Raw genomic sequence first — 13,440 nt, 5'->3', positions numbered from 1 at the left:
ATTTATCATTTAGCCTTTCCTTCTTAGTTACTAACTAGGTATAAAGGGAGTGTACAAATGTCCACATCATAGTTCCAAGGATTCCCTTTGAACATTTTATCGACTGCACTGACCTCTATACACTTCATTCTATTATTTGAAAAGGGATTCTAACTTTAGCAGACTCAGACCAACAGAGGTGAACTTTCAATACAAAAAGGTAGCAGAGAAAAACTTTGAGGCACTTCTTAAGTTCAAAGGTTTTTCATTTAAAAGAGCATTTTTAATTTCGCGTATCTATATTCTCCTCCGTGAAGGTAAGTTGTAATCTTGTGTTGGTATATTTACAGGAATTTCTAGCCATCTTGTTTTCCTGTTTCACTGATCAGATACCCGTCTCACACAGTATTGATGCCTTAACCTCATTTCCTCCAACAGCCTTTGTAGAAATACATTGTCCTATTCATCGCACAACTAAATAATTGTTAGCATTTAGAAATAAGCTGGAGCAATTTCTTTGTAATTTGTATATGTAAATGCAGGGCACATGAAATTATGTATGATTTCAAAACTCACAGCAGCGCTACCGGCATTAAAAAAAGACGAAAAAAAAATTCACTGAACCAGCTCAGCATAATTTCATTGGTTAAGGGCAAACTTTGCTCCTCCAATCAGCACTCTCCCTGACTTCTCTGGGCAATATCTTGAGTCTTTCCAGTACCACCAAGGTACATCAAAGTCAACCACGCGTGTGCTTATTGCCCATTAACCGTATTAGCAGTGGCTGAGTTAGCATAATATGACATGATGGGAACTGAATGCAGATGTGGCCCAAAGGATGTGACCACACCACCCCCAAACCCCAAGTGAAATCTTTTTACAGTAGAATATCAAGACATGAGGATCTTGCTGTTGGAAACACCTACATCACTCTACGTCTTTGACACCAGGGGGCGAAGTGCCCCATTACCCCAAGACGGGGCAACCGCATCCACTCTCCTGCTCATTTTGCAATAAATGAGGGTTGGTCCGCCCCCTGTAGAAATCCACCAAAGATTCCCACAGAGAGCTGTGGTTTTCCATTTTTATTGATATTCAGCTGGTGCTTCATACATTTGTTATTCTCCACTCTGGACTTCAAAGAGAATTTAAAAGGCATATTATGCTAATTCCACCCTGTTCCGTTAAATGCAATGGATACCAAGCACATTAATCCATTACAAAATATTCCTCACTTCTTTTCAGAGAAAGGCTTAAAAATAAGTTACAAAAAAAAAGTTTTAAAAAACTATTAAGCAGTTTTCCCCTTTTTGAGATCCAGGCCACAATAGTTTGGAAAAAGGGAAGTTGCTTTCCAAAGTACAGGCAAGCTTTACTCTTTATTGGAAGAAGAACAACCAAGCTGTGTATTTTACTTTAAATGAAAAAAAAGGGGGGAAAAAACAGCGAAGACTCGGCCAAATCATTTGGTGAAACTGTCCGGACGAAAGAAATATACAAAATGAGTGGAGTGATTAAACCCACCTCCCCACCTCTGTCCCTGAGTTAAGAGGACTTCACGAATGCCATTTTGAAAACACGCTTCTGTTCCTCTTTTCTGCCATCTGTACAGTCCTCACTCTGCTCCTGATCGCCAGCCTTTGACTCTGTCGACGGTTCCTCCTCTTTCGCTTCTTGGCTGTCCGTGGCCTCTGTGCTGTCTGTCCCCTGTTCGCCTTCTGTGATCTCTGCCGGCGAGCTGGACTGTAAGTCACAGAGTCGAAGGAGACACAGAGCTGGCGTCAGTAGCTATCGGTCGTCCTGACGGTCTACATCCTGACGGTCTACATCCTGACGGTCTACATCCATGCTTTTGGTCTCTTCCCCCCCCCCCCCCCCCCCCCCAGGACTGATCACCACATGCAAGTATCCAAACCCAAGAATTCTTATACAGAGTGCTGCTGAGGAACACAGTCATTTTGGATCTAAGCTGAGCCCTGTGGAGTAAGGAACATTGGCAAGTAACTCTGGAAAAGACAGGGGTCTACACTTAGTACAACAGCTAAGCTCATTCAGGGATAACCATAATAGCCCCCTTTTAATAGATGGATGTATATGACAACACACCTACAGGACGAACATTTGGAAAGTCTGTTCATTTCCACAAAGGAAATTAAATTTTGTTTAATGATTTTTGGCTCTCCTGAATAACTGGACTGAGCAGTTCTGGTCACCGCAAGGCGATGAAACGTCAGAATTAATTCAGTCAAAGATTTTTCTTCTACCTCCAAAAATCGCCAGAACATGACTCATAAGGACATTTGTGTTCCTCTGCTGAGACAATTCAATTCCAGGTAATTCAGTTGTGAAAAGCCGGCAGCGAGATCACAGGTGTGCGGGAACGTTAGTACAGCACAGGGTCCTGGAGCTCATATTTAAAATGAGTCTTGACAATAAACGCTCAGGAGGAGAAGGCGAGGTCTGCGGCTCGCAGAATGCTCCGAGTCGGACATGAAGCAGACGAGGAAAAAAATATTATATAAATTCACAGGGAGAAAAAAAAAAAAACAAATACTGTGAAAAGGCCCTTTGTTGTAAAATTACCCAGAAACCCCAGGTCACGGGTATTTTAGCCATCTTAAGGGAAAACGTGGGGCTGGCTAAGCACCAGGCCAGGACTGAGCCGCTCGGCTGAATGGTCCCCGAGTCCCAAGAGCACTACCCTCCCCGTACCTCGCTGAATCCCAGGCCACAGTGTCTCCTGTTTCTGCCGGACAGCTTCCCATCCAAACCCTGCTGGTACTGTTGCTCCAACTCAGAGTTCATCTTCTTGTCCTCGGCCCCTAACGGAGCAGTGTAAAGAGCACATCACTTACCCACTTCATATGAGACTACAGAGGCGAATGCATCCAGGCAATGCGATGGATAAATCGAGGCAGCCACGTCAGCTGAACTGGTCTTCATTACAGATATTATTCAGAAGTCTGGAGCTAATGTCCCCAAAATGGTAGATGTTATCAAAACATTCTAGACACCTGCTTGAAAAGCTAGATTTTAAACTGCATATCAACTCACTCGGAGCCAAAGACTTTATTGCAAATCACAGCAGACTGCCACCAAAGACGCACTGGGCCAAATTAAGCATTTATTACAACCTCTGGGTGTAGAGTTGGATAGACATCTTCAGGTGATTAAAAAATGTGTTTAATGACCAAAATAGAAATATCATTGGTTTCTGTATGCTATGAATAACTTTACTGCTGTTGGGCTTTTCAACAAGTAATATTATCAGCTCTGTCAATATATGCACAGCGAGAAAGGCTGTTCACCTGTCCTGAAGTTTGAAGTTGACTTGTGATCTCCAATGACGAGGCGCCCGGTGTGCTCTTTCTAATGGGAAAATGACATGTAATCATTCATGAGATTTGTAAATAAAGAGATGAGTGTCATTGACAAAGGTTATAGCGTATATTCGTTAGCCTGCCTGAACTTGATCAGCATGAATATAATACAGCAAGCAAGCAAATAGGTTCTTAACGGAAAACGACATTTAATGTTACAATTAAAACACCATTCTTTTTTTGCATATAATTGGAAGGAATTTACAATACACACAGCGACTTAGGCTTTTGTACACATAAGTGAAGCGGATGGCCTTGGGTTAATTATGAGATGCAATAATTAACTTTATCCTTAGCGGAACCTTTCATATAAGGGCAAATCAAAGCAGAGTCTCAAGGCTGTGAGGGTACGGTGGTAAACATGCTGCGTATGCGAATGTTACAATGAAACATTGATGAGTTCGCTTAATGAGATCTCCATCAGCCCTCAGCCGTGGCAATTTAAGATCATGCCCAGGATCGTGGCAGGTTTTGGGGGGCAAACTAATGACAGCATCACGTCAGAGGCAGCATGCACGGCGTACCTTGCCAGCGCCCATCAGCCGCAGAAACTTCTGTTTCCTCTCGTCGTTGCCCAGATCCGCCGATTCCCATGCAGAGGACGCCTGCAATACGGGACACGGGAACACGATGCATGGATCCCTTTGATTAAAGCTTTAACTTAACACAGCCAAACAGCTCCACTAGTTACCTAAGCAGCGACCTGACACAAGCTATCACTCCCCTCTGGGTAATCACACTAGTCGCATTAACGCTAGTTAGAACAGCAGTATACTAAAGTAAACCACATCAAACAATAAAATGCGGATTTAACGTTGCTGGGCCACTTCATGTTTAGTAAGTGGCCTGCTGTAAATAAATAAAAATAACCGTCTGTCTATGAAAGGAGCCGTGAGGCCTGCTAGGTGGCTAATGCCAATTACTAAGCTAGCTACAATCTGACCAGTTTATGAAAGCGGCGCGTATCGGGCGAGGCAGTACTTCGTGCGGCTCAGCCGGCCTTTTCGTCCCATGCGGATGATCCCCTGTGGAGCTCATGTCGGGTACCGAGTTTACCCTCGCTCGGACACCCTTATCAATCTTTACACTTTCTTGCTGCTTGGGCTCCGTGGTGAAATTAGCCCGCGGGCTGCATTATGGGAAATGTAGTAACGGCCAACATGGCGGCAGTGCGCGTTCTGACCGGAGAATCAAGAATGCGCTGCTTCTTGGGGAAGATGTATGTAGATATGATACCAAGTGAACGCTGATGCACATTTAACAGTGGCTTTAGCTCGATACCTGACTACTTTTTAAAAATATGTTTTTCTGCTCACGTTTGCAGCTATACCTATGTAGATAACCCTCAACTATTCCCAGTTAAGTGACACTCTCACTAGGTAAGTACGTGTTGAGGTTAAAAGGCAGAGCTATATGGATTGAACTTGAAAATAAATACCATATGTTGTTTGTATTATTATGCAATTTGGCAGTGATAGCAAATTTACTTATAAAAGATATATATATATATATATATATATATATATATATATATATATATATATATATATATACGAATGGACTAGTGCCTTAATAGTGGCTGCAGTGTGTTTATTTTAAAGACATGAATAACATAATGTCTACCAGGGTGGCGTGGTTGACTGGTATTACAGGACGGAAAAACTTCCCCCCAACATAAAATAATCACGTTTGTCATGTATTTCAAGAATATTGTTGTCTTGACTACCAATATCATAAGGTTTTATAAATACCTAGTATGTGATATAATGTGGGGAATTCCACTAGGACCATGCACACCTGTACCTAATGAGTTATTTCAGAACTGTGATAAGCTTGGGGGAATGAGCTGACGATGATGCTGCTGTGAGGTGTGAATGCCAGCAATTCTTGGGAGAAATCAATCGTGGCTATAATCTAATGAAGTATTTATCTGCAGTGACCCACACAATTGTCTATGACCGACTTATGATTGAGAATTTAATTCTTGATTCCATACCTAATCTCAGATCACGTTTTGAGTGAGGCATTAAAACGTCTCTCTGCAGTTTTATTTCCCATTTGAAAGCAGCACAGACTTCTCGAGCTGTTTTTGCAGTTAGTGCAGTGCTTGGAGGGTTCCTCCCTGTTGTACACCAGCTTTGGACTTTCTGTGACTCTGCTGGATATCTGGCTTCTGAAATGCCTCTGGTGCCCAAGCATCACTCAACACATCTCTGCGGCAGCAGGAAGGTTAGAGCGAAACGGGGCTACTGGTGAATAGCTCCGCTGTTGCCAGTTCCAGGAATGGTGGCAGTCGAGAGTGGAAAGGTTTGGAAAGCAGATGGAAGATGGACTTGTGTAGCTCGGTCTTTGTTCCATGTCTCGCTGTTGGTTACACATTTATGGGAGGCGCCTCTATGTTTCTTTACATAGAGGCACAAGCTGGAATAAAGGAATAAAGCACAAGCTGGTTCTGTGATACACTCCTTTCACATATCTGTGATGAAAGAAGCCTTACAGCCGTCACTTTTCTCCTTTCATACATAGCACTTTATTTCAAACTTATTGGCCTCTAAAATTATGTGAAATGCCGCATAGATGATAATGATTCGTTTCCTTTTTGCCGAAGGAGACGGAGGTGCTAAAATGGTGTGCTTGGCACAGAGAGTCAGGGACCGACTCCTGTCACCTGCCAGGATTAAAAGGCAGATCTGGGGCTTCCTGATTTCACTTGCAAAAACATTGGGTGTATTTAAAATTTAGTTTAGTTTAGTGTAGTGCAAGTCCCTTCGTTATTCTTTGGATCATTTAATTTTTAGGAGTGTTTTTTCAAGCAGAGTACCAATTTGTATAAGTCTTAAGAATGTCAGTCTAGTTTAATTTGTTTGACATTGCATATAATGTCTTAATGTGTTTGACTGCTCTACCCAGCCATTCATTCATCTTCAGTAACTGCTTGTCCAGTACAGGATCTTGATGTACCTGGAACTCAAACCAGAAGGCTAATGGGATAGCCTGGACGGAATACCAGTCCGTCACTGGCGACTGTTTGAATAATCCACTTTTCAAACTCTAAAAATATTAATACAAATGATCACTTTACGGCAGTTTTTTCCATAAGCATTCATTTTAGCCTTGTCTGTGATCCTTACGTAACTTATAGTAGTAACTTTGTTTTTCTGCCTGTGTGCTGACTCTGCAGTACATTGAATAGTCCTTATTGGTCTAAATTACATGGGAGTTTAAACCAGTAAACAAAACTGTTACTTTAATTCATTGATATTAATGCAAAACAGCTGAAATTAATACACTAATAGATGTTCATAAGGCTTTGATTTGTAATTAACTAAGATATTGTCAGATTCTCTAATTATGTCATTAGGAATAACATGTATTTAACTTTCCTTAAGACTTTAATTAATTAGCCTTTCCCTGTTAAGTTAAAAGGGATTATCAGATCTCCAGTAAACTTTGATGAAATTGCAAATAACAAGTGAAAAATTCAGGTCATTTATTGAGAACACTGTGTCCCACTTTACAAGTCCAAACGGGATTAGGGTAATTAGCATGTATGCAAATGGTGATTCAATTAATGACATAATATTTGCATTAAAAATTGACAACAATGGTTCCATGGGTTCAAAGCTTTACTAAAGGGATCTTGGAGATAGTCAGTATGTATTGAGGGAAACTCACTTATGTTACCCCAAATGCTATTGTTTTTGAAACTGTTATGATATTTACAAATTGAAAATGACTGATGTTGTAGAGGCTCTATGTTACTTTTTTGTGTGACTACTGTTTTGTTGCATAGATAAGATATTTACCCACTAGTACTAAACACAATTTTAAAGCTATATGTTGTATCTGATAGTTGGATCGCATTGTGTTTAAGCTTTTGCATTTTATGAACATTTCTGTGGTTTTAGATCTCTAATTCGTCCTCAAACAGTGCGCCTACAGTCTAGGAAAGTGGCTAAACTTGTTCTTGTTTTATTTGATGATACATTATTCTATTAATGGGAGAAACACTTTTCATGCAATTCAACTGTGGATTTTTGGAAGCCTTGCTATGCATGAAATCAGCATTTATCAGAAGACTGACTAAAAAAATTACTGAATGCATGATTTTATTTGTGTGCTGGGGCTATGAAATGTCAAGAATCCCTTATGAACGCTGATAAATATAGACATTTTTGTGTCATTTACATGGTTTGTCACTTGATAGTATTAGTGGGAAAGTGCATAGCAGATGTTTGTTCAGTTAAATAACAGCAGGATCTGGCAGCCCCATGACTCAGATTGTTAAAGTTATTGGCCCAGAACTCGGAAGGCGTCAGATATCTAACACAGTGTCACCATAACAAATCCATTTGCGTGTACCAGTGCAATAGCATGTTAATGCACTGACAGTTTCCTGCGGCTGCAACCCCCCGAGTGCATTTTTAACGAAAACTTCAAAAGTTTCTCAGTCTGGACACAAAGATGCAGAAGTTTGTTATACAAAAATGTGTGTGGTGTGGAATGATCTTCTGGAGGAAAGGAGATTAATGACATAGGAAGTTGTCCTGGGTGGGGGCAAGCGAGACCCCAGGTGGGAGGGGCTGCCGTTATGGAGACCCGGTTGCAGTAATTTTGTTCCAGGCCCTGGAGTTATGTGTGTCAGGCCTGAATCACTTCACAGAAAAGTCAGTTCCTGAAAACATTAAGAAGTCTGAGCAAGTCTTTTTCATTACATTATAAACAGGAAGCCTTGCTTCAAGTAGTTCAAAGTTAAAGTATTATGCCAGATTGATTAAATATTCCTATATAGTTGTAAGAGTGAAATTTTAATATAGGCAGATGGCTCATTTCTTAAATAGGAAGATAGATTAAAGTAGCGAAAGTACAACCAAGGCATAGAAGACCAGCAGAAATGACGAGAGAGTGAGAATCATTTACTGCAGAAACAAAGAATGGTCACAAAAGGATTTCGAAGATAAGTCTTTGGATTTGATGCCAATGTCAATTGTAGAAGCCGCCTATAGAGGGCAGCAGCTAGCACAGTAACCTGATGGGTAACTGTGGAAGTCTGGGGCCCCACTGATGGGTATTATCTTAAGTCACTGCTTGACTGAAGTATGGACTTAAGCTTTGAAACAGCAGTAAATTAAAACTAGTGGTTCCTGGCGGATCTGCTGAAGTCCAGGAGAAATAACTTGGAATAATGCAGGAAGTGAGTAAATGTGCGTCTTTGCCAAAGGACTCATATTGACTTAAATAATTAAAAATAACAGGTGTATGACTATATATTAATTGGCCTTGACTGAATTTTAAAACCTATGTGAATGCTTAATATTCACAAAATCAGACACTTTAAAGGACTGTATTTTAAAATACCTCTAGAATTTACTTTCAAAGTGTAACCCGGAATAACAGTCACAGGGTGGATGGATACTAACCTGCCCTTTCCTGTTAGCAGAATATGCAAAGTATATAAACTAAAAAATGTTTAATTCATCAAAGAACATATTTTTCACAGGCGCTCATAAAATAAGAAGATTGTTTTCTTTGGGAAAGTATTTGCCTCGTCTTTTATGTGGGTAACTAACATTTTGTGCCCATAAAGGTAGCAATGATACAATTTTTGAGATATTAATTTATTAGTTATCACAGTAAAAATTTCATTTTAGGCTTGCCATGTAAATGCATGCTTGTCATTTCATGTTCATTGGGTGTTTGCCGAAATTGTGTCATTTTCAGTTTTTATGATGTAAAATAAGAGAATATTGTTGTTGAACAGCAAAGTTTGGCCCCAAAAATTCATGTATAACTCCACTATTTTACTATATGTTCTGCATTTGTCAAATCCTGGGCTTAAATAGGATACAGGGTGGTGATTTCAGATCATTATGTCTGTAATCTGGTTCCATTCTTCTTTATAAATGACCTTTAACTATATACTCACATCCATCGTTGTTTCAGTCCGTTTCAACTCTTTAGGACTTACCTGTTTCGAATGTATCAGTTTTATAGAGTCATCTTTGAAATTAAATCATGTTTCCTTTATGCATTTTGAATGTGCAGAGTGCAGGATAACATGGCATATATTGTGGTTAGTTGCACTGACATATTACTTATTTAGGTTTATAAACAGATATTATAAAAACTGTGGCCGTGTCCCAGGCCAGGAAGGATTGCAGAGAAGATTGTTTTTTTCAATCATAATCCAGTTTCAAAGATAGAAAGCATGGCACACGTGTTCTCCCTTGGAGCAATTATCTATAATTAAAATATTTAAAAGTCTTGAAAGTGACACAAAATATCATAATGAATTGGTTTCCCTACCACTGACTGTTAAAACGATCGCCTCTTCTGTTTCCTGCCACATAATAACTTACAGTTTGTCATTTTCTCCCTCAAGATGGGACCTGATGTTCAGCTTGTTTTCCCCTGTCTGTCTACGCCTATGGTGTTTATTTCTTGATGAATGTGAAATATCTTTAATAGCCATGTGATTGTTTACTAACTGCTCATTATTTTCACACGGTTGTGGGTCACCATCCAATGCTCAGATTACATGTTCTGTGTTTCAATCAGAATGTGACCTTAGATATTTTTTTCTGTGGAAAACCATGGATTACTATTTTTAGTTTTGTTAGAAATATTGGAATGTCATATTATACTTATGAATGTTATCTTACCACATAAATTGGTTATTGAAAATAGTTTTATTGTAATTTGTAGGTTAATTCATTGCACTTGGAACCAGTCTTTTGAATAATCCACTTCAAGGAAAAAAAAAAAAAAAGTCGTGTGTACGTTAGTGCTTTTGATTTACCTCTTCTGAGCTGAATTTACACATTTTCATCGTTGGAGTATAGTCAACAGAAAGAAACCACGAACAGCTACAGGCGCACTGTGATTTATTGAGAAGGCGGCTTTGTAAAACGCAGTGGCGCTTACACGTTGAAATACTCCTCACAAACTAACCTTTGTGGTTTGGAACGGGACAGAATAACGCAGTGTGTTTACATATATGCATAATCTGGCGACAGGAAAATTAAAGCACCCGTGAATCAGTAATACATTTTATATTTAGGATTATTTCCAAAGTGGTGTTAATGCACGTATAATATGTCAGATAACTCAACAATGCAAATAATGCTTTGCTGCAATTGAACGTTGTGTGTAACGATTTCCTTGTAATCACAACACATCACATAGCCATCTCTCCGTAGTGCACCCTAATTAAACATGCAGAATGAAACAAGAACACATGTTAATTTAATGTAACAAAAATGTTGATTTCCATGCGCTTCCCTTTAAAATATTAATGGAGTAGACTTGCATTTTAAGATGCATCAAAGAAGCTCATGATATGTAAATGCGATGCGCGCTGCCATGCTCTTCAAGCCCGGGCTGCCGTGTTCTTTGAAACCAGGCCTGTTGGTGGTTCCGACAACGCTTTTAAAATCGTATAAAAATTGGCGCAAATAAAACTATGTTACTACAGTGATATTTAAGACACACACCCTAAAATACTTGGTGGTAGGCGGGGGTATCACGTTCAACTCCCATTATTAATGCCTTGGCAACGGAACAGACTTTTACTGTACAGAATTTTGTACTGTACTGAAAAAATGTACACCGGTTACTAGATATCTCAAGCCACAAGTTCATTAAAATTGATGGGAGTGTAAGGAGTTACTGATAAGTTACTGATACAGTAAAAAAAATACATGACTGTATTATACATTGATTACAGGGAAAACCGATATCTCAGGATTCTGAGATAATACACTTGAAACTTGAATTGGGTACTCATTAAAAGGAAACGGTTCAGCGAAAGTACCTACAATTAAGCAAAACAAAATAAAAGAGGATTCGGTGTATAACTATAGGAATATGTGTTACCTTAACATACATTTTTCTGAACTTATGATACTTGCTGTAAAATACGCCCCTCACCGCCCCCACAAACTTCTGATATGACTATTACGCCTCTATGGGGAGCAATAAGCATGAATGTCTCTTTGAACTTGTCAAAGGCTTCAATTAGAATGATCTCATGCTATCGAAAAAACATTGACGGATTAATAGTGGTGTTCTGTTGGTAATTAAATCGACACGGCCTTTGTCCATTGCTATCGTTACCAGGGTTATTGCATGGCTATAGTGTCGGTTTTGAGAAATTGTTGTTAATCTCACTTGACTCAATTTGTAGAGATTAAATGGGTGTTCCGGACGCGTGGAGGATCCCGAAACGCCGCGAGGTGACGTGTCAGTCCACGAAGCGGTTAAAACGCGAATGCGGCGTAATCAAAGGAAACGAAGACTGTGCCTGGCTGAGCATAGCGGGTGAGGCGAAGCCGCAAAGATGCTCCACAGTGTGGTTATTTCTAACGTCTCCCCTTCGCGTAAATCTGCTAAGCAGACGCTAAGCGAGAGCCTAATGATGGAGACGTCACAACGATGTCGCCTCTCCAGGGACGCTGAAAACTGAAGATGGAGATTAACTATATAAAGCTAAAATATATTTGCACCTGAGACGGCATTAGGAAATGACGGCTGCGCCACATAGTTTCTGTTATCAATACATAACCTAATGCTTAAAACGCCGACGGTGTCGCCAACGGGAGGATAACGTGGAGATCGTATACAGAAAATCCCACTTGTATTTTACGCAGCACCAAATTTATGTCCTATGATATATTCAGAAGAAACGTGTAGGTCATACCGAGTTTAACTAACAGACATTAAACACTAAACTTCACACTTCCGCTAAACGTTCAGTTGAACGCAATTATTTTACTGCATGGAGTTTATCCAATAAAAATATTATCTAGAATCTGGAATTAGTTTCCTGTAAGTTCAATTTAATGTGCACTTAAGCGAAACGTAAAATAAAATGTTACTGTTTTTAAAAAGCAGTAGTTGTCCCAAACGCGATGATTAAACGCGTGCATTACGTATCCCATTTTCGCGATGGATTTCATCCAGTTGCTTCTAATAAACAATTTTGTGACATTTAAAAATATTGATTAAATGGTGAAAAACTATGGAATGAGTATAAATGCAGTTTACTTAGAAAATCAGTCATGCAAATATTATGTTAGGTTTATTTACCCATAAAATGTAGTCTATGCTTTTCAAAGCGAAGTTTCTCGGGTGTTGCGATGAAACTAATCAATGACATTACTTTCTAAGTTTTCCTACGTAATCGATTTCTTGAAATCTATTTAAATGAGTATTTATAAAGCGTCTTTTTTGAAGTGAGAATAGGATTAATAAATTAATTCCGGCGCTACATGCAACATTCGCATATGTTATATTATTTTAAACATTTCCCATAATGAGACAAGCCAAAATAAACACTATCATTTGGTTTTGGGTCATGGCTTAATCCATTCTGTTAATTTTGAGAAGCGAATCTTCTTACGTGGAAAACATTTCAGTTCATTTAAGAAGAATCCCAAGATTTTAATCTAATAAAAGGAAAGAATCTTGAAATGTAGGTATGTTAAATCTATATGTGATTGGTGATCGCTTATATGTTTTAGTAATGGTCAGTGCCTTATTTATTTAAAACCCGTTTTAAAACAAGCAGTATAAAAAAGGGATGAAACAATATTCACTTTATAATTTTCTAATTTAAATAATGGCATGCACATGTGACACCCATTCCGTATTTTGGATACTGCATAGTTCCGCAGCCTTCAAAATCTGCGTCGACATTAGTCGTTAGCACAAAGAAAAACAAGCAGTGGCTCTGTTTTACTGAAATTAGATAAAGCCTAGGTTGACTACATGCCCTCTCGCTTTATCGATAGATCGTTTTGGGGATCCATTTAGCCTAGTAATGTTATGCAGAGCGCAAAATACATTAAGCGCCAATGGATTACATGTCGTTGTTCAGTTATTGAAATACAAATTTATCGGGAATTGTATTTTGTAACTTCTATGATTCTTTCAATCCCCATAATTCCATAGGTTAGTAGTAATTGCCTCAAATATGCGCTGCAATTATTTAGTAGTTTTCTTGAATTTCCGTACACTTAATTTCTTAAAAATATTTCAAGACTAATCTTAAATTCGAGTCATTTAAATTAGACATACTATA

The 13,440-nt window shown here is 39.0% G+C and overlaps 2 protein-coding genes across 2 annotated transcripts in view; one reads left to right on the top strand and one right to left on the bottom strand.

Annotated features, from left to right (window-relative positions):
* Positions 1 to 1,049: 1,049 nt before the first annotated feature.
* On the bottom strand, positions 1,050 to 4,499 carry c13h11orf58 (chromosome 13 C11orf58 homolog). The gene is made up of 5 exons (XM_048972044.1): positions 4,341 to 4,499; positions 3,884 to 3,964; positions 3,288 to 3,348; positions 2,692 to 2,801; positions 1,050 to 1,722 (listed from the first exon to the last, which is right to left on the bottom strand). Exons 1-5 carry the CDS (start codon positions 4,395 to 4,397, stop codon positions 1,525 to 1,527), a joined length of 507 nt encoding a protein of 168 aa, XP_048828001.1. The 5' UTR covers positions 4,398 to 4,499; the 3' UTR covers positions 1,050 to 1,524.
* A 191-nt stretch (positions 4,500 to 4,690) lies between these two features.
* The window catches only part of sox6 (SRY-box transcription factor 6), a 160,879-nt gene continuing 152,129 nt past the window's right edge, over positions 4,691 to 13,440 (top strand). The window contains exon 1 of the mRNA XM_048971985.1: positions 4,691 to 4,738. The gene's annotated coding sequence lies outside the window, so the exon portion shown is untranslated. The remainder of the gene's footprint in view (positions 4,739 to 13,440) is intronic.

The sequence above is a fragment of the Brienomyrus brachyistius genome, chromosome 13 (assembly GCF_023856365.1).
Source record: "Brienomyrus brachyistius isolate T26 chromosome 13, BBRACH_0.4, whole genome shotgun sequence".
In the NCBI taxonomy this organism is placed as follows: domain Eukaryota; kingdom Metazoa; phylum Chordata; class Actinopteri; order Osteoglossiformes; family Mormyridae; genus Brienomyrus; species Brienomyrus brachyistius.
The sequence above is the reverse complement of the archived record's forward strand: the minus strand, read 5'-3'. Positions and strand labels throughout refer to the sequence as shown.